Here is a 21,294-nt window from a genome sequence, read left to right on the forward strand (position 1 = left end):
TTGTATGAATGACTCAGCTTGTCACCTGTTCTGCTATTTTGAAGTTATAAAGGGAGGTGGCAGTGGGATGTTATAGCTCAGTAGCAGATCCCATGCTTTGCATCCCAGATTCAATCTCCAGTTTAAAAGATCAGATGGCAGGATAATGGGAAAGACATCTAGTCACTGCTAGTCAAAGTAGACAATAATGCACTAGATGAGCCAATATTGGCAGCACACAGCAATTTCATCCGTTCTTGGCAGAGCTCTTAGAATCACAGGACTTAGATGTGCTTTCTCTAATTACACAGAAAGATTACACTGTTGCTGACTCTTTGAAAGTGAGATGTTTCATGCAAGAACCAAACATATTGGGGTGAAATACCTCTATGTGTATGATGTGGTACAAGGTGGACTTGTTGAATTGGCGTATTATCAAACCAAAGAAATGACAGTCAATATTCTGACCAGTCCTCGACCAAGAGACTGTTTTGAGAACCTTTGAGTTAAGATGGGACTCCCAGTGGTTCATTTATTGAGAAGGGGTTTGTGGGTTAATCAGTTTCACATAACCAACATGCTTAAGTCTAATTAATGCATGAAGGGGTTAATACCATAGAGTATGCTGTCCTGTCAGGCTTCACTATTTACTTCCCCTCAACTTGGAAGGAACTACGTAATCAAGCCTTTGTTCTCCAGTTTACTTGAGAAGCTCAACATGTGAAGAGGTTTGAGTTGGTTGCTCCAGCTCAACTGCATGGCTCTCAGCATCCATTCTTGAGTTCCTCTACCAATAATTTAGGAACTTCTGCCGCTTTGTAACTAAGGTGAATATTACTGCCTGTGCAACCTTTTATGAAACACATGAACCTGACCTTTGAAGAGTGTGTAAGTAAACCATTTTTTAACTTACCAAACGTGTGGTCTTTTTCCTATGCTAGGGAAAGAGGGAACCTTTGGGAAAAGTAATACAATTTAGAGTTTGGACTGAAAGGGTTAAATTATATCTTTACTGCTTCCAAGAGGTAAGAATTTTTCTGTTAACTTCAGTGCCTCATCTCAACTCTGTAATTTGTGTGGCTGTAGGTTGCTAGGTTGTTTTATCTGGATTCTTTGGTGTGATGTCGCAGATGGAAGTTCCATCCATTGTTCATAATTCCTCTTCTGCCCCCCCCCCCCATTGCTGCTTACATGGTGAGTGAGGAGGTTCAGTTGCCTGGCTGCTACTGATATTGGATAAATATGTGGTGAAAGGGGAAAAAAAAGGTTGTAAAGATGGCAACTGGTCAACCCGAAGGCAGTGTTGAAGAGTATAAAGTAAAGATGGCAACTGATCAACCCGAAAGCAGCTCTAAACACTCCCATAGGCCCAAGTGGGATAGTAAATTCCAGTACCTTTTAAGCTGTTCCGGATTTGTTGTGGGTCTTGGAAATGTGTGGCGTTTTCCATACTTGTGCCAAACCTACGGAGGAGGTAAGAGAAAACCCACCTTTTAATTGATTAGTTGTGTTCAGACTAAACTATGACACACTCCTCTTGTTCTAAAATATGTGTTTGGGGTGTGCTACACCCGTCTAATCTCTGGATCCAGCGATTGTTAAAATTTAATCAGTGCTTTTAATTATTGGAATAGCCAGGCTAGCCTCCCAGTGAGGTGATAGCCTGGGTGGTGAGCCATTAAGGGAGATTAAGGAGCGCTATGTGAGATGTAAAAAAAGCCAGAGGTGGGAACAGAGGTGGCCTAAAATGGTTCTGCAGAGGCAGCTGCAAATGTACTTAAATGTTGCTACGCTCCACCTGATGGCCTCAGCTGTGGCAGATGATAGCTAGAGGGAGGAGACTGTCACAGGAGCTGTAAAAGGGGAGTAAGTACTTTTCTTGGTGGGTTGGATAAAAAAATAATAATAATTCCATTTATATCCTGCTCTTCCTCCTCAATGACAGATGGCTAAGTGCACAGAGCAAAACAACACAGAGACATTGGGGACAATATGTCACTAATTTTTCTGTTAACTTCAATGCCTCACTGCAACTCTTACGATTTGCATGCAGAGCTTAATAGTATTACTGAATGACTTACAACCCAAGCTTTAAGTCTTGTTGCGATTGTTATCCATTGTTACTGATTGATTTGGTTTTACTGCATGGATTTAGTGCCTGAGTGAATCAAGTTGTTTACTTTCTCTGACTAAATGGACATGGATTTTTTAAAGTGTTTGGTGTTTTTTATTGGCAAGAAACATGATAAAATAAATAGCCTTGCTTCCAGGCAACCATGACAATAAGAGCCAGGGCGGTGTAGTGGTGGACTCATAATCTGGTGAACCAGGTTTTTTTTGTTTTTTTAAAAATAATTTTTATTAAGTTTCATATTACCAAATTAAACACATCAAACCAATTAATCCAAATTATAACAATACATATTATGTAATCCAATTATTTTCCAAATTATAAATTTTTGTGGGGGGTACCCATGCTTCTTGATCGTCAGGAGTCCAATCCTCGAATATTTTTGCTGCTTTCATTTTAAGAATGATATTTCCAGCCCCCTCTTCTCAATCCTTGTCGTTACTCATTTTCCTTTTCATTCACCTCCGAGTTGCTCCGCAAGTGGGTTGAAAAAACCCAGTTCTTATTTGTGTTTCTGTGTGGGCTTTGTGCTGCTCTCTCGTAAATCACTCTCATCCAATAGTCCAGGCATTTCCGCTCGAGCAAGCAATCGCCATTTTGTCGTTCTGATGAAATGCAGTCTAAAAGCTCGCTCTTTAACTTTCCCGACCTGTTGCATCGTAAATTAGTCTTTTTCCAGGAGGGCTGCCCCTTCCAGATCGCAATCTCCTCGAAAATAATAAATATTCAGCTCGCCCTCCCCAAGACCAAACCTCCTGCAACACAGGTCTCGTATCACATCTCCATTCTAACTGTGTCACAAAGAGAGCCCTTCTTCTTTCCAAATCCTTCACAGAGTAAAACCTTTAAGTTCATATTATTCCCACACAATTCATTTTTAGTCCCATTTGCAATTAGTTGCTGTGACGGATCTTCTAAGAGGGAGGGTTATTAGTTAATCACATAGAGTAAAAAAAAAAAAAAGTCGCCCCCCCTTTCAGTTCCGTTGCGTTCCATTCCACATACCATGTCTGTAGTACTTTGATGTAATCTTCCGTCTCAGTCTTCTTCATTTCAGTGGTAAAATTGTGAACCAGGTTTGATTCCCCGCTCCTCCACATACAGCTATTGTGTGAACTTGGGCTAGTCACACTTCTCTGAAATCTCTCAGCCTCACTCACCTCACAGAGTGTCTGTTGTGGCGGAGGAAGGGAAAAGGAGATTGTTAGCCACTTTGAGACTCCTTAGAGTAGTGATAAAGCTGGATATCAAATCCAAACTCATCTTTAAAAGTGATGTTTCTGTACTTTGACTCTTAACACTGATAAATGATTTTAAGATACATATTATTCCTTGTTGAAAAATGAAGAAATTAGAAACAAGCTACTTTGTCCAAGAGCAACTTCTTTTGCAGCAGCATTCCTCGTTGTAACTTTTTGCCAATCTCTTCTGCTTCTCAAGGAAGGCAGATAATTTAGACATAGACCAAGCGAGCTATGAACACCTGAGCTGACTCTAGCTGATTCCCCTCAAAGTTGATTTAACTTTGGTTTTAGAAAACAACACTACCAAATCAAAAGAGACAAGGCCATTTTGTTCTACCACTATATGACCTTTAGGAATGCTAATGTGGGACAGGGTAAATGATTGGTAAGGTAAAGGTAAAGGTACCCCTGCCCATGCGGGCCAGTCTTGCCAGACTCTGGGGTTGTGCGCCCATCTCACTCAAGAGTCCGGGGGCCAGCGCTGTCCGGAGACACTTCCGGGTCACGTGGCCAGCGTGACATCGCTGCTCTGGCGAGCCAGAGCCGCACACGGAAACGCCGTTTACCTTCCCGCTAGAAAGCGGTCCATATACCTGGGGGTGCTTTCGAACTGCTAGGTTGGCAGGCGCTGGGACCGAGCAACGGGAGCGCACCCCGCCGCGGGGATTTGAACCACTGACCTTTCGATCGGCAAGCCCTAGGCCCTGAGGCTTTTACCCACAGCGCCACCCGCGTCCCCTAAATGATTGGTAGGGGAGGCATAAATACTTTATACTTTCTGAGTTTTTGAAGTATCATATGACAGAATCATAAAAGCATTGTCCTGAATGGATTGTTTTCAGAGAGCTCCCCCCCATTCCAGAATTTCAAAAAATGAATAAAAACAAGCTGAAATGTAACTGCAAAAACAGCCATTTTTTCATGACTTTCATCTAGATCTTCTACAGCAGGACTAATTTATGCAGTTTAATCCCCACCAATCAGATATGCTTTCAGTGCATGCCACAGTAAAACAACAACAACCCGCTAACACTGTTATGAGCTAACTGCTTGGAAATTGTGTTTCTAGGAGCATTCCTGATTCCATACATCACCACGCTTGTGTTGGGAGGCATCCCTGTATTTTTTCTTGAATTAGCTGTAGGGCAACGTTTGAAAAAAGGCACCATTCGACTCTGGTGGCACATCTCACCTTACCTGGGAGGACTAGGTAGGTTTCTGCAATTGCCTTTACTTGTGACTATACAATCTTCTAATCATTGCTCCTTCCTGGAAAACGCATGGGTTACATGAGGCTGTAATAGCAAACCCAGTAGTGGTAGGGTAAAAGGTAAAGGACCAGTCAAAGGCGACTACGGGGTTGCAGTGCTCATCTCGCTTTCAGGCTGAGGGAGCCAGTGTTTGTCCTCAAACAACTTTCTGGGTCATGTGGCCAGCATGACTAAACCGCTTCTGGTACAATGGAACACCGTGAAGGAAACCAGAGCGCACAGAAACGCTGCTTACCTTCCCACCACAGCGATACCTATTTATCTACTTGCACTGGCGTGCTTTTGAACTGCTAGGGTGGCAGGAGTTGGGACAGAGCAACGGGAGCTCACCACGTCACATGGATTTGAACCGCTGACCTTCTTATTGGCAATTCCAAGAGGCACAGTGGTTTAGACCACAGTGCCACCCGCTTACCAGTAGTAGTAAACTCAGGCAGTTTCGTGCTTATCTGTCTGGAACAGGGGTCAGCAAACTTTTTTAGGAGGTGGCTGGTTCAACGCCCCTCAGACCTTGTGGCAGGCCGAACTGTGTGTGTGTGTGCATGCATGCGGCGGAGGGGGGCTTCTCTCTCTCTCCCCCTCTCTCCCCCAGCCCCTCCCCTGCTTTCCTACCTCCTCCGCCGCTCTCCCTGCGGTTGGGAGCCAGTGGCTGTGGTGGTGCTTCTCCTTTCTGGGCCAGCTTTCTCAGGCACCAGGTGCAGGGCCAGCAGGCGCACCAAGCTCCAGACAAAGCCCCGTGTCTGTCACATTGCCCACAGTGCAGCCATGGACGGAGAGGCCAGCGGATGGGTGTCAAGGCTTCGGATTGGCTGGCTGCTGGCACCAATCAAAGCTCAGCTCCCATCCTCCACAGGGCATGGAGAAGCCAAGAGGAGGGAGGCGCCGCCGCCATGGTGTGTGTAAGGGAGGGGAGGGGAGGGGGAAAGGCACCCAGAAAAAAATGCAAAAAAAATGGCACTGCCCGAACAATGAAGCCGATCCAAGCGGCGATTCCAGGACCGTCTGTGGGCCGGATCCAGAGGGCAATCAGGCCTGATCGTGCCCATGGGCCTTAGTTTGCTGACCCCTGGTCTAGAAGATAAACAGAGCCACTGGGGCAGCCTCTCCGATTTCATCACCTGCGGCAAAATGGGAATTGCCTCCCCCTCCCCCCCGAGTTTGTGGTTACCTTCCCACCACAACGATAACTATTTATCTACTTGCACTGGCATGCTTTTGAACTGCTACGTTGGCAGGAGCAGGGACCTAGCAACGGGAGCTCACCCCGTCTTAGGGATTTGAACTGCTGACCTTCTGATCTGCAAGCCCAAGAGGCTCAGTGGTTTAGACCACAGCGCTACCTACATCCCAGTAGTGGTAAACTCAGGCAGTTGCATGCCTATCTGTGTGGAAGATAAACAGAGCCACTCAGGGGCAACCTGTGTGATTTCACCACCTGAGGCAAAATGGGAATTGCCTCCCCCCCCCGCCGCCCCACTTCTTAGTTTGTTAGCACCGACATTTAATTCACAGAGCAATATTGTTTTCCAGACTGCCAGAGTTCAGGTAGTAATTGGATTTGATCTTTCCATAGTGTGAATCAGGCTCTTGCAATATTTATGTTAAACAGCAATTGTCTTTGTTCATGCCAGTTCTGCATGTGCTTGTATATTCCACAGGTTACAGTTCACTGATAGTGTCCTTCCTAGTGAGTGTGTATTATAATATGCTTTTGGCCTGGATTTTGTGGTATTTTATAAACTCTTTCCGAAACCCATTACCTTGGAGTTCCTGCCCAACAGATACCAGCAAACCAGGTGAGTTCCCAAGTCTCTTGCTGCTTTCTGTTATTAGTATCTGCTTTTCTATGTATCCTTCAATCACTGCATTAAATTGTTTGTCCAACTCTGCCACAGTCAGCAACTGTCAGACCCAGGTGTGTTCCTGCCATGCCTCCTATGGCCCTAGCTACAGATTGGGATAAGCAAAAGCCCTACAGGTGCCCATTTTTCTGTGTAGGCTATACGCACCTTATCAGCTGTGTCTGTGTGTCAGGTTGCATTTGTGCACACCAGAGACGGGATGGGGATGAACTGCATGTCAAATGTGGCTTAAGTATTCTTTGTGGGTTGAAGCTGATTTTATGGAAAACATACAAAATAGCAACATTTATCAAGAATTTCTATGCTAGCTCTACATCATTGGTAACGTCTTATGTCTATGGATTCAAAAACCAACAGTGGGAGCACACTAGAGCCAGAACACAACCTTGGATGCAATTCATCCCTTCTGTTCTTGCATACAAAAAGCACAGTTGAGGTTGGGGGGAGGGTTCACCCCCCCCCCCGTCACCTACCCAGATGCACTGCACTTTAAATTTACATCTTCCCATCCCCACGCCTGCTCTTCAGGGCAAGACTCAGCCTAGTTAGGCTGTGTCCTCATGAACATGTGTCTGCCGTTGCACGCCAAATCTTGCAGCTTCCAAAAGGACAAAACGACAGAGAAAGCAGCATCTGTAAAGTTGTACAAAAAGGGAATAGGATATGAACTGAACTAAACACTCGGCAAAGTAATGCAGCAGAGGTAGAATATTTTTATTTATACCCTGCCCATCTGAATGAAGCAGCAGCGAGTTCACGTTTAAGGCACAGCTTAGTTTAATAATGGTTTAAAGTGCTGTGTAGATGGGGCCAATAGCTTAAAGCAGGTGTGGTGGATCTTCACGCCCTCCAGCTCTTACTGCACTACAGCACCCACGATCCCTGGCCCCAGGCCATGCTTGCTGGGGCTGATGGGAGTTGTGGTTCAATGACAGCTGGAGGTCTAAAGGTTCCCCACTCCTGGCTTAAAGTTTACTAGTTATGCCAAAGCAAGAGCTTCCTGTGCAGAGAGAACTGATGCCCGAAGAAAGGCCCCCTTCCCTTCCCTTCCCTTTCATGGAATAGCTTCAAGAGGATGAGGCACATATCTATTCACCTGGGGTGTGCCTGGTTGCATCCCTAACCCAAATATATGTAGGGCTAGAGAGTTTTGTTCCAGGCTTCGTCTGGTAGAGCTGAGGTGAAGCATCTCCTCTTGATGTCATTCTTTCGGGAAGCCCTGTTTGTCAATCAAGAGGAGGCTATTCCCCAAACTAAACAATACCTCAGTCTAGAACTCCAGAGGAGAGGGGTTTATGGTAGGTTCACATTTTCCAACAAAACACAAAACAAAACAAAACAAAACAAAACAAAACAAAACAAAACAAAACATGGAATGGAGTTTTTTTTTAAATGCAGTATACCATCTGCACGCTCTATTGGTGCAGAATGGGAAAGACGCCCTCTACAACAGAAGGAACTTCTCTTTGCAATCAAATAAATAACATGACATACAGGTTACTCAATATTATTCCAGTGGTGTGTGGAACTTAATGAATCTACAATAGTCTTCCCCAACCTGTTGACCCACAGATGTTTTGGGTTATGGCTCTCAGAATTCCTGGCCATTGGCTGTGCTGGCTGGGGCTGATGGACGTTCTAGTCCAAAACATCTGGATGGCACCATATTAGGAAAGTCTGTTAGAGCATGGTGCGGATAACACCAAGATTGCAGGTTCGATCTCCGTATGGGACAACTGCATATTCCTGATCGTCAGGAACCTTCCCAACTCTTCTATGATTCCATCTGTTTTGATAATGCCTTCTGTGCTTGTTATTTCAGAACTTATTGAAGAATGTCACAAAAGCACACCTACCAATTATTTCTGGTATAGGTACACTTTAAACATAAGCACGGATATTGGAAACAGTGGCCCACTTCAGTGGTGGCTGGTTTTATGTTTGGCAGCCTGCTGGTTAATTGTGTTCATTTGTACAGTACGAGGAATTGAATCGACTGGAAAGGTGAGCAGGGATTATTACCAGACACCTGTATTTCACTGACCTGGTCCTCATTGAGGTGGTAAAGCCATCTTTGGACTGCACCACATGAGACAGAAAGCAGCTCACATGAACGAATGTTCTATCATATTTTTTAAAAGGCACCTGCCCATTGAAAACTAATACGTCTGCGAGGAGGCTAGGTTATAATCCATATGCAGGAGGTATTTTTTTCATGTGTTTGATCAGCAATACGTAAAGCAAATGAGAAGCAAAATTATGGATTAATTAGCTATAAAGTGCAACTATGAGGAACACAAGTGTTCCCATTAGACTGCAGGGCTAAAGCACCTTGGGATGGAACAGCAGTTTAGATGGCCTGACTCGGACTGTGTCATAAAACGTCATAATGAATAGTCAGTTGAATAATATATTGCTTTTTTGGGCAAATATGTTGAGCTTTTTGGCTACCATACGCCCTTACATTTTAACTGATTTAGACATTATTTTCGGAGAACGAATCCCAGTTATGTCCAGGAAAATCTGGATGTATGGATAAACCCAGCATTCTCTGGTGACTTTATGCACCTAATAAAACAAACGGTAGCCTACAGTGTTGGTCTTTAAGGTGTCACAAAGTGTTTTCTACCTTTTTTCTCTGCAACATAGAAAAAAAGTATGCTTGCCTTTTTAATTAGTATCCTACTTCTCATCCAAAGAGTTCAAGCTACTCTCTCTTTCCTCTTGCACACAATCTGCTCACAATCTTTCATTCGGTTGGACTGGAGAATTGTCTCAAGGTCACCAGTGAGCTTCATGGCCATAGGCACCACCTTAGACAAAATGTTGGGAGGGGGCCCCCACTGCCTGCACTTCCCCCACCTCCCTGCACTTCTGTGGAGCACACCTCCACAGGTTTCCTCAATTCAAGTCTGCCATGTTAACCACTGCTGCACCACACTGGATGGCACCATTATGTGGTGATTTACACACATGCATGAGCTTCTACATTTCCTCAAACCACCCTACACAACAACAGTTTATCACTGAGTTGGATTCAGCTGCAACTGTTCAGTAATTTTGTGTGCACAGTATCTGTTTCATGGTATTGCCTTAACCTCTTCCTGACACTCACTTTTTTCTTCTCTGTTTTGCTCTTCCTCTTAGGCAATGTATTTTACAGCCCCATGTTCTTACCTAATTCTAACATTATTCCTAATTTATGGACTGACTCTCCCAGGAGCTGCTCACGGATTACTCTACTTCATGACTCCTAATGCAAGTATTTATTCAATTGATCCTTGGTGTTCCAGATGATGTACGGAAAGTCTGACTTGGTCTTTTAGAGGTGGCTTTGAACTTTGAACTTTCCTCCATGCTGCTTCTTTGTTTACCACTTAATACTAGTTGGGATCCACACATATTCTGGCAATTGTACTTTGTTAACTCCCTCTGGAATCCACAAAGAACAGAAACTTGTGTAAAAATGCCCTTTTCTAGAACTTACTCTGGAATCTATGAAGAACAGAAACTTGTGTAAAAAGTGCCCTTTTCTAAAATTCACGAATATAGGCAACCCTGGGTCAAATCTTATTTTTTGGCAGACAGGGCAGAACTACACTTCATTGTGCCAGCATGGGGTGTCCCAGTTCTGTATTTGAGGAAGCCAGTGGGCAGCTACTTAATCCTCCCTATGCCCACCAATTCTTCCCTACAAATGCTCCCCTGGGCTGCTTTTTGTTTCTCCGTCTGGCAGGGTCCAAGACTGGAAGATGCGCAAGTGAAGGTAAAAGCACCCTAGTGAGCATTTGTAAGGGACTATCGCCAAGCATGGAAAGAGTTAAGCGCTCTCTCCTACACACTGATTCTCCCCCTCCAACAAGCCCCCAGCAGGCAGTTTGTGAAACACTTGTTTGCCAGTATAATGCATTGTTCTGTTCTGAATTTGTTGAATTCAGAAAACACACTAATTTTCCACTGCTTGCCAGGAAGGCCTGTATCAGTGAAATATACACAGGAATTATGAGACTAATAATGTGTTTAGCCCTGAACTCTCTCTGTCTCTCTCACAGCTCAAGAAGATCAACAATCCACGTGCCTGGCTTGATGCAGCCACCCAGATATTTTCCTCTCTTTCTTTAGGATTTGGGGGACTCATAGCATATTCAAGCTACAACCCGTCAATGTAGGTATAATCTTGCAGTTTTGTTAGCTTTCACTCACAATGTGGAGAGGAACTGTTTGACGCAGTCAAATAAACTTCTATGAGATAGCGCCTCAGTGATCTCTGGAGACAAGACTCAATTCTCATTCAGCCCACACTGGAGCCCAGGAAAAGCGGTTGGCTCTGTTCTCTTGATGTTTTCCTGTGTGAGCAACCCAAAGATGCTCTCTATTATTCTTTCTGCAATGCCAGTGCTGGGCAAAGTTCAGCTACGTTTGAGATGCAATAATGAGAAGGCGAGTGACTGAGGCGGCTGCATGCTCTCAGTATAACTTATGTCTTAAGGTTCCTGTGAGAATAAAACAGCATAACTTGCTTGTATGCTACCTTGGAATCCTTTGGAGAAAAGTGAGCTCTAAATGTGATAAATGTATAATATCTGGGCCCTCTCCAGTCCCAGAATGATGAGAGATTTCAGGGATTCCAGTGCATGCACCAGGGCTGGTTTCTGTTGAATGAGATCTGAAGAGTCTTACTGACATTTCTGTATCAAAAGGCTTTAGTTATCCAAATATACAGCATCAACACTCAGATGGATCCTCCTCCCCCAGTAGATTTCTAGAACCCCCAGTGCCATTTCATTGGATTTTCACAGAGGGTTAGTCATAATAATAATAATAATAATAATAATAATAATAATAATAATAAATAATAATAATTTATTATTTATACCCCGCCCATCTGGCTGGGCTTCCCCAGACACTCTGGACGGCTTCCAAAAGAATATTAAAATACTATAATACATCAAACATTAAAAGCTTCCCGAAACAGGGCTGCCTTCAGATGTCTTCTAAAAGCCTGGTAGTTGTTGTTCTCTTTGACATCTGGTGGGAGGGTGTTCCACAGGGAAGGCGCCACTACCGAGAAGGCCCTCTACCTGGTTCCCTGTAACTTGGCTACTCACAGTGAGGGAACCGCCAGAAGGCCCTCGGTGTTGGACCTCAGTGTCCAGGTATAATGATGGGGGTGGAGACGCTCCTTCAGATATACTGGACCAAGGCCGTTTAGGGCTTTAAAGGTCAGCACCAAGTCAGGCCTTGTCATTTTCAGACTCTGTTCTAGGGCTGCCTGCTTATTTTCTCTTTCCCACACACAAAAATTGAGGACAATTTTTATTGTAATTATTGGTAGGTTTTAAACATATTATTTTTACATGTTTATAGTTTTCATTCTATCCATGTTTAATTGTATTTCAATGAATTTTCTCTCTCTAGTGGTTCATGTTTTTAAACTGTAAGCTGCTTTGAGTCCTGTCAGCGAATAAAGAAATTAATAATAATAACAATGACAAAACCAACATATTTCAGTAGTGCCTTCAGCTATTTAGTTTCTGCGACAACATGCCATCTGTCAATTGCTTTGTTTTACTGTTCTGGGATTGAAAATATTCAGTGAAGAATAGAGTACAAGTACTTCAAATAAAATAATAAATGTATAACATTAGAAGTTACAGACTCGGTGCTGTCCTTTGTAACGTTTAATCGGGTTGTTATGTACTTGTTTTTCCTAGTAATGACTGTGAACTGGATGCTGTCATGATAGCAGCAATAAATTCTATGACTTCTTTGTTTGCATCAATCCCAATTTTTTCAATTCTGGGGTTCAAAGCAACAGTGGCCTATGAAGAATGCTTGGAAAGGTGAGCCATTCAAGTTTCACAGTTAGGAATCAATTTAAGGTGTTGGTCCAAGCCCTCTGTTCACAATTTGCTTTGTTTTTAATTGTCTAGAATTTTGTGTCATCCCCCCCCTTTTAAACCAGTTTAGAGGACCCCAGAGGGCAGAATTAAAATTAGATTGTAGCATAGAACACAAAGTATACAATCCTGCATGTTCCATGTGCATATTCATTAATTCAGGTATACAGGCAACTTCCTTTTTGCATGGGGGTTGCGTTCCTGGTCCCAGCGCACGTCAGTGGTTGTGCATAAACCCGTTTGGCCCCTGGCCTGCCCCTATTTGAAGCAAATTGCTGTTGTTTTTCTTAGGGACTATGGCAATGCAAATAATTCGTATCATTTCTGACTTTACTGACAGAAATGTTAAAAGCATCACCAAGGCATTCAGGAAAGACAACATCACTGTAGACAGCAGCACATTTTGGCTCAGTTATTTGAATGGAACAGATATCAATAAACTGGCATCTCTCAAACTGGCAAATTGTGATCTCCAGTATTTCCTTGATAAGGTATTGTACTTGCATTGCATGAATGAATGGGGCTTCCTTCTCTGGTCACATTCCATGAAGGCTTCTGCAGCTTCCACTGCATTTTTCTGTAGTTTCTCTGCTGGACCTCTGCCATGCTGCAAGGGGGTCACAGCCCTCGGTCTTCAGCTACCGTTGATGTGATGGCCCAGGCAGGAAATTCTTTCAGAAGAGCTGTGTTTAGCTCTTTGGCTTCATACAAGCTGCTGTGTCTCTGGTAAACTAGCTTGTTACTCTACCCATATGTATGAGTGCACAGAGACCACAAGTTGTTTGCCTGGTTTTCTCCGAAGAAACACAATCTACCTTCCCCCCTACAACTACTGTTACTGAGGTGTTCTATGGCCACTTTATTTAGCCACAAATACTTGCACACAGAAGATGGGGCTCAGGGTACTCACCAGAACTCTAGTCCAGCTTGATAAGTTTCCCCTTATAATTCTGCAGAGACACACACAAACCATATCTGTGTCTGCACGTATGAGCACTAAAAGAGCCACAGAAAGCAACCTGTGAGCTTAGGTGGCTGCTTTTATTATTTTATTACCTTTCCTTCACCCTTAGCTCCCAGGGCAAGTGACAACGATTTGAAATGCAACACTAAAAACAGATTACAGCAACTTAATACCACTAAAACATGGTGAGTCCCAAAAATGCACATCTCAGGTTTCAAGGGTCCAGGTCAAGATAAGAACTTGTCATCGGTAATGACTGTATCTTATTCCAGATGATGGCTAAATGTTGAGTAATACAACATTTTGCCTCTGCATTAGAATAAATGACATTTAGAAATCAATCTGACAGTTTTTACCATTATTTGTGAATTTTTCAGAGTGTTTCTGGAACCGGCTTGTCCTTTATTGTGTTCACTGAAATCGTCATTAAGATGCCTGGATCGAACACTTGGGCGATTCTGTTTTTTCTCATGCTGTTCAGTCTTGGTGTATCTTCCATGTTTGGACTCATTCAAAGTATCTTGACGCCTGTCACAGAATCTCCCATTGTGTCTAGATACATATGCAAGGAGGCTGTATGTGGTAAGGCATCTTCCTCAAATCCTTTTCTTTGCTGTTAACCATGCTCAAGATTAATATGGTTCAAAATGCTTCTTGTACATTATTTCAGCTATTGTAAATAACAGTAGCTTAATACTATCTCTGTATTGCAGATGGGGGCTGAGATAGGGTTCGTGGGCATGACAGTATTTCGATGGAATATCCTGGCTCATTGCTCATTCTCTTAGCTGCTACTGTTGTTTCAAGATACGTTCTTTCCAGATTCATTAACCTCCCCAGGGAGGTTTGGCTGGCACCTTCATTATACATCTTTAAGTGTCAGGCCTCTTCAACCAGGCCTTGGGAGAGAGAGAGCCAGTGTGGTGGTGTGGTTAAGAGCGGTAGTCTCGTAATCTGGGGAACCGGGTTCGCATCTCCGCTCCTCCACATGCAGCTGCTGGGTGACCTTGGGCCAGTCACACTTCTTTGAAGTCTCTCAGCCCCACTCACCTCACAGAGTGTTTGTTGTGGGGGAGGAAGGGAAAGGAGAATGTTAGCCGCTTTGAGACTCCTTAAAAGGGAGTGAAAGGCGGGATATCAAATCCAAACTCCTCTTCTTCTTCTTCTTCTTCTTCTTCTTCTTCTTCTTCTTCTTCTTCTATGGCCTTTTAAATGTGTTTGTGTGAGCGGGGGTGATTGTTTTGTTTTTGTTCTATTTATTTTGTGCTTTTATCCTGTATTTTTATCTTGTGAACTGCCCTGATAGCTCCAAAGGGCACTATATAAATTAATAAACAGTAATAACAACAATAACAATAATCTGGTGAGCAGAAACTGTACAATCGTAATGATGCCACATTGCACTCATTGACCATTAAGGATAGGTGAGTGGCAAAACTTGGGTGTTTGGCAAGAACGGAACAGACATGTTGGGATTGATTATAAACGCACATGTAAACACCAATGGTTAGGTTTTCTTTTATTTCATTTGTGTTAATTGACTAATGAATGTTGTTGTCTGTAGGTTTAATATGCCTTTCTGCTTTTCTGCTGGGCCTGCTTTTTGCTCTGAGATCAGGAAACTACTGGCTTGAGATGTTTGATGCCTTTGGGGGAACCATGCCTTTGCTAGTCATTGCTTTCTTTGAAGTGATGGCTGTTGCATTTGTTTATGGAATGAAAAGGTATGGCTATGTTTCTTTATATTATGTATCTGGATAAGCCCTTAGGTGCATAAGCAACTCAAGGCAGATGAACACGTGAGGCTGTATTCATCACTAAGCATTTCTATTGAGAAATGAACACACTATGGAGAAGCTAGGCAACCCACCTACATCTTGTGATGCAAATCAGGATTTTTTAGTGATGGAGTGTCCCCCCCCCCCCCCCGGCCTGCTCCCCCACTTAAATGGAAACTAACTCTAATGCTTGAAGAGGGTTTACAAGGTAAACTGGTGTCTAATCTGGACTGCTTCAGACTGCTTTAGTGAGTTGTGTTTCAAAACTGAGTACTTATCCATGAGGGGAGCCGTTATGTTTAATATGAGGGGCATTTGGTCTGAAGAGGTACCGTCGCCAACAGCCATTGCTGTTTGAAGTGGTATGGCCCAGGACCCAGATTTACCAGCACCCCTCATCAGAGAACCAAGCCCATTGATAAGCTGGTGAGGTGTGCACTTCCATTTCCCTCCTTTATCCTGTGAAAACAACACTCTAAGCAAGAAACCTTTATTTAGTCTATTTATTTAGAAAAGCATTTCTGTACCGCCAAAAAAACAAAACACTGGGGTGATGCGCAACATTAACATAAAATACAATTGCAAACAGTACAAATAATTGTGGAAGTGGCTGGCTAAACAAAACATTAAAGAGCAATGAAGATCTGATTTTTAAGCAAAGCAGGAAAGTCAAAAGTGAGGGTGTCTGCCAGATCTGTTCCTGGCCTAGGTGCAGCAAGTGATACCTTTTTATTGTATTTGAAGTATAATCACATGTCTCCCTGCTCAGAAATAAATTCCATTGCATACAGTGGGAATAAGATCCCAGCTAAGGTTTGCAGCCTTATGCATAATTTGGCGATATACACCCCAGAAGTTGCAATAGGATAAAGGTTTCCTATCTGTTGTGTTTAATTTATTTGTGCAAACGATCATTTGATTTTTTTGGGGGGGGGGGTTGTGTGCATATGGCCTTCTTAACAGCCCAAGCAGCTGTCAGAGAGGATAGATCTCTATTTGAGGGAGTCCTTGATTTGAAAATCCCTGTGGTGTAAAAGATTAAGAACTCTAGGCAGGGAGAGCAGAGGCTTCAAAGTTAACACCTGGAAAGGAGATGGGACAGGCTAGCTGATCAGTCTTCCCCACTATGGAGGCATTTAATACATTTCTATTTCAGTCACAAAAATCATTTCTAAATTAGCACATAAACGTTTTACGCAAACGTTTTACGCAAGCCTGAATCCTCTTTTGTTTGCATTTCCCTCTTTTGAGTGATGCTTACGTAGCTGCTCTACTTGTTCAAGTGATGAGCAGGCATGCGGTCAGAGGAGAAACAGAAGTTTAGCTGGCTTCATTTTTAATAAGGTTACATGCAAGTGAATTGTCCACAGATCCCTCACTAAATATATCCATTTCATTAACAGATTCAGTGCAGATGTGGAAAAGATGATAGAAAGACCACTAAAAGGCTATTGGAAGGCAATGTGGCTATTTTTCTCGCCAGGGACAATGCTCCTAATTTTTTTATTCTATGTACTTGTTGAGCCACCATCAAGCTACAATACTTGGAACCCAAATTATGTAAGTTACCTTTATACAAGTCATTACTAGTCTTTCCCTAATTTGCATTCATGGGGGGGGGGGGAGTTGAGCTCTCACTCCAATCTTGCTGCTACTCCTGAATCTCAATTCAACTCCTGAATTGATAAAGATGCTCTGCTTAAGCACTGAAGTTGCTATCACTGATGGTTCACTAGGGCTTACAGGGGGTCCTGCAGCTAATTAACCTCACCAGATTTTTAATGCTGGATTTTTTTAGAGGTGCTGTAAGCCATGGGTGGGGTATAAATAATAGAATTATAAATTAAGTATAATCAACTGAGGACGCGGGTGGCACTGTGGGTTAAAGCCTCAGTGCCTAGGACTTGCCGATCGAAAGGTTCGAATCCCCACGGTGGGGTGCGCTCCCGTTGCTCAGTCCCAGCGCCTGCCAACCTAGCAGTTCGAAAGCATCCCCGGGTGCAAGTAGATAAATAGGGACCGCTTACTAGCGGGAAGGTAAACGGCGTTCCGTGTGCTGCGCTGGCTCGCCAGATGCTGCTTGTCACACTGGCCACGTGACCCGGAAGTGTCTGCGGACAGCGCTGGCCCCCGGCCTCTTGAGTGAGATGGGCACACAACCCTAGAGTCTGTCAAGACTGGCCCGTATGGGCAGGGGTACCTTTACCTTACCTTTATAATCAACTGAGGATGCTTTATGTTGGCCTTTTTATTTAATGTCCTGCCTCTTTCGTTTCAGCCGCACATTTAATAAATGGTTTTACATTTTGATTTTATTACTCTGCTGTAAGCTGCTCTAAGAGCATTCCTGAGGAGCAACTTAAAAGCAGGTTGAATAAACAGACATCCTTTTCACATCAAGCCCAAAGATGCCATTAGTCATATACTACGGCCCACCAAGGGCTTGACAGTAATCCTGGCTCTTGCCATCTAGGACACCAAGCTAAAACAGGCTTTACAAAACCCTACATGCCTGCTGGGCTGTTTTCTTCTTTGTGGGGCACAGGAGGTGTGTGTCTGCTGTACGTGTAGTGAGCCAGCAAACTTGCGTATGAACCTATTACAAGATGGTATTGCCTGGAGAAAGACAGTTAGGGTGTGTATCCACAGTAGTGGACAGAGGAGGAATGACCACTGGGGGTGGGACGCAGAAAGGAGTGCCATAGCGCACCTGTAGCAGCAAACATGCTTTTTCTGTACAGCCACAGTAGGTGCTGTGTATCTCTAATGGTTTGACTTTACCCACAAAGGCACACTCTTCCACTTTCTCCCAAGACAGATGGATGCCATGTGGTTCCTAGCTAGTCAACCATACAGACACTGACCAGTCCCAGATCTGTTCAGCTTCATGAGTTTTCAGATGATCAGCCTTGATGGTAACTGTTTGCTATCAAGTCCCAGCCTACCTAAAAACAGAGAGATTTTACCATTTTGTGTGACAGGAGTGAGCATTCTTTAAAAAATTGCTTTTTGTTAGATACAACACACCACTAGCACACTGGGACTTTCTTCCCCTCTCCTCCTCCCATGGCATCCCAAAATTTGCTCCAGAGCAGGCACAACCAAACTCGGCCCTCCAGATGTTTTGGGACCACAATTCCCATCATCCCTGACCACTGGTCCTGTTAGCTCGGAATAATGGGAGTTGTAGTCCCAAAACATCTGGAGGGCTGAGTTTGGAGATGCCTGCTCCAGAGGGTTTGGAAAATCCCTAGAAGGTATTTAGGGGGTGCACCAGTGGAGAGGAGGAGGAGTACATCCCATCATGTGAGGAGACATCCTTGTGCTGAGGAAGCCATAGTCTTAGCCCTACACTGCATGCAACTCAGGAGTCTTCCCTTTCCCTTTTGGAATATTGCCAACCTTTGCTTAGCTCCCTCTTTGAAGTATTAACAAGCTGTAATTTCTGTCCTCACTTACCTGGGAGCAATCCCCATTTAACCTGATGGGATTTACTTCTCTGTAAACACATAGAAGATTATGCTGTTCAGTGTGGCTTTAATGCAATACATTTGTTTCTCCCAAAGGTACATTTTCCTGCAAAAGAGTCAAAAAAGTATCCTCCCTGGGCTGTCATCATCTCTGGGATGCTTGAAACTGTACCATGTTTGATGATCCCTTTCGGAGCCATTTATCAACTTTGGAAAATTGTGTTGAAAAAGAAACTGTTACAAATAATACATCCAGACACCAGCACTGGTAGCACCTGATCTTAACTTTTGTTTCAGCGATCTGGTCACCCTTGTTTTCCCCATCCTATCCTGACCAATAAAAAACCCACACATGTATCCTCAAATTCAAGGTATTCAATCAGTAAGAATGTAGGGATTTCTACGTAAAACCATTTTCTAAATAAATGCATCTTTATATATAGCACTCAAGAATGTTCATAATGCATAACACATAAATTATCTAGTAAGTCTTACCACGCCAACCATATAAGGCAGGTCCACATTCTTATCCCTATATTGCAGGTGTGGGGGCTGAATCTGAAAGAAAGTGCTTTGCCTAAGGCCATTCGGTACATGAGATTTAGAAAAGGGAAAACTGCTAGGGGCTGATTACAAAATGATGACATTATAAGTGGACACCCTCCAAAACATAAGTGGACAGAACATGGTAATTCCACAGTAAGGATCTTTTCAGGCACTACCCTTATGACTGATTGAGATATATAAATAATAACTGGAATTTAGAAGACACAATCCATTAAGTCACAAGTTGTATTTTCTAAATTGGAGATCTGAGTCTTACCAAGTAAATGGGCTATTACCAAGAAAGATACAACAACTATTGTTGCTGAAAGGCCATGTGCAGTACAATAATAGTCTTGATTACTCAGCAAGGTTTAAGGAAAACCACATGGTTCTGGCAGCCACAATTACAAAATAATGTGCTACCGAGTTTTTAAAACAGAAGTCACATTTTTAAAAGCAATTTACAAGGCTTAGTGAACGGAACACAGAAACTTGTAGCCATAGATCACTTTATAGGTAAGATACCAGAATAAGCATCTCACCATTGTTGAATTACAGAAAAATATATTTCCCCCTGACAGTTCCAGGTTAGGTGAATTTTTTACACGGTAAAAAATAGAACTAAAAATGGAGCATATCCCATTACTTACTTTGCTGATAAAATACTTTGAAAAAGTCACTTTGAGCTCATGTATTCATGACACTAAGTGTACTTTCAGGCACCAAATTACTACATTTTCCCTGCTTTGGGATACAGGAGGTTGACTTAGCTATTTATTCCTTTTTCTTTTTTAAAGGAAAAATAAATTGGTTTACCTATAATAGGACCGCATCTATCAATCCAGAATGGCTTTGAAATCTCCATATAGTGATGGTTCTGTCACTTCCTTCAGAAGCTGTACAGAAGCTTCTGGAATTTGCTGGAGCAACCGTATTTCACCTGAAAAGATTAATGCTAAAATCAACCAATCGCTGCTCCGATAGACAAATCATTCCAAACAGGGTTATTGGGTGGTCCACAGGCTGTCTTTTAAAACAAGGGCGGCCATTTTTTGCCAATGCAATGCCTCTGGGCTGCATGGCACATTGGCACACCCCATCCCTGCACTCCCAAGGACATTTTGAAACTGCACGTGATGGGGAGCAGGCTTCCTAGCTGCTTCAAGCACCCCCCTCCTGTGGTTTCCAGTATTTGGAAGAAATGCTGCCTCCTAGAGTGGAGGGAGAGCAATAGTCATAATGGCTAGTCCTCCCCCAATGAATCTGTCTAATCCCCTTTTAAAGCCAACCAACTTAGTGACCATCACAGCCTCCTGGGGAAGAAAGTTTCGTAGTTTGACCATAAACTGGCCCATCCCTAATATACATAAAAAGGAATTATATGGCTATTTAAAAATACAGTGGTGCCTCGCAAGACGAAAAGAATCCGTTCCATGATTCTCTTCGTCTAGCGGTTTTTTTGTCTTGCGAAGCAACCCTATTAGCGGCTTAGCGGATTAGCGCTATTAGCGGTTTAGCGTCTTAGCGGCTATTAAAGGCTTAGCGGCTTAGCTGCTAAAAGGCTATTAGCAGCTTAGCGGCTTAGAAAAAGGGGGGGGAGCGAGAAAAAAATTGCAAGACTAGCAAGACGTTTCGTCTTGCGAAGCAAGCCCATAGGGAAAATCGTCTTGTGAAGCAACTCAAAAACGGAAAACCCTTTCGTCTAGCGGGTTTTCCGTCTTGCGAGGCATTCGTCTTACGGGGCACCACTGTAGTTCAATGCCCTCGAGAATCTCAAATACGTATGACAGATTAGCTTTTATTGCATGAACTATGCTCCTTGAAAGCACAAGGGAAATAATTTTATTTGTTTAACAAAAATTATATACTGCTTGATTGTAATAAAATCTCTAAATGATTTATAAGCCCACCTTACTGGACTGTTTTAAGGATTACAAGTATAATGCATACAAAATGCTTTGCAGCTCTGACAAGTTCTTTATAAATACTAGGTGCTATTTATTCCAAACAGTAATTTTGAACACAGGTATTACTTAAATGTGACTCATTAGCATGACTGCACTTTGCTTGTTGCAGAAGACTCCTTTGCATACTGAGGGGGCAAGCCAAACCCAAGGCAGCCACCTGACAGGGTTTTCTTATCATGTTG

General features: G+C 43.2%; 1 protein-coding gene across 1 annotated transcript; it reads left to right on the plus strand.

Annotated features, from left to right (window-relative positions):
• The first annotated feature begins 97 nt into the window (after positions 1 to 97).
• Positions 98 to 21,049, plus strand: LOC114601047 (sodium-dependent neutral amino acid transporter B(0)AT3-like). The gene is made up of 12 exons (XM_028738044.2): positions 98 to 1,453; positions 4,424 to 4,564; positions 6,284 to 6,421; positions 8,310 to 8,491; positions 9,635 to 9,745; positions 10,540 to 10,652; positions 12,202 to 12,330; positions 12,728 to 12,878; positions 13,729 to 13,933; positions 14,916 to 15,075; positions 16,533 to 16,689; positions 18,696 to 21,049. The coding sequence occupies exons 1-12, from the start codon at positions 1,255 to 1,257 to the stop codon at positions 18,876 to 18,878; spliced, it is 1,869 nt and encodes a 622-aa protein (XP_028593877.2). The 5' UTR covers positions 98 to 1,254; the 3' UTR covers positions 18,879 to 21,049.
• The last annotated feature ends 245 nt before the right edge of the window (positions 21,050 to 21,294 follow it).

Source organism: Podarcis muralis, chromosome 8, assembly GCF_964188315.1.
Source record: "Podarcis muralis chromosome 8, rPodMur119.hap1.1, whole genome shotgun sequence".
In the NCBI taxonomy this organism is placed as follows: domain Eukaryota; kingdom Metazoa; phylum Chordata; class Lepidosauria; order Squamata; family Lacertidae; genus Podarcis; species Podarcis muralis.

Coding starts and splice junctions, on each gene's coding strand:
- LOC114601047 (XM_028738044.2), top strand. CDS start 1,255: ATGGCAACTGGTCAACCCGAAGGCAGTGTTGAAGAGTATAAAGTAAAG. Junction 10,653..12,201: donor TCAAGCTACAACCCGTCAAT/GTAGGTATAATC, acceptor TGTTTTTCCTAG/TAATGACTGTGAACTGGATG. Junction 12,879..13,728: donor TCCAGTATTTCCTTGATAAG/GTATTGTACTTG, acceptor TGAATTTTTCAG/AGTGTTTCTGGAACCGGCTT.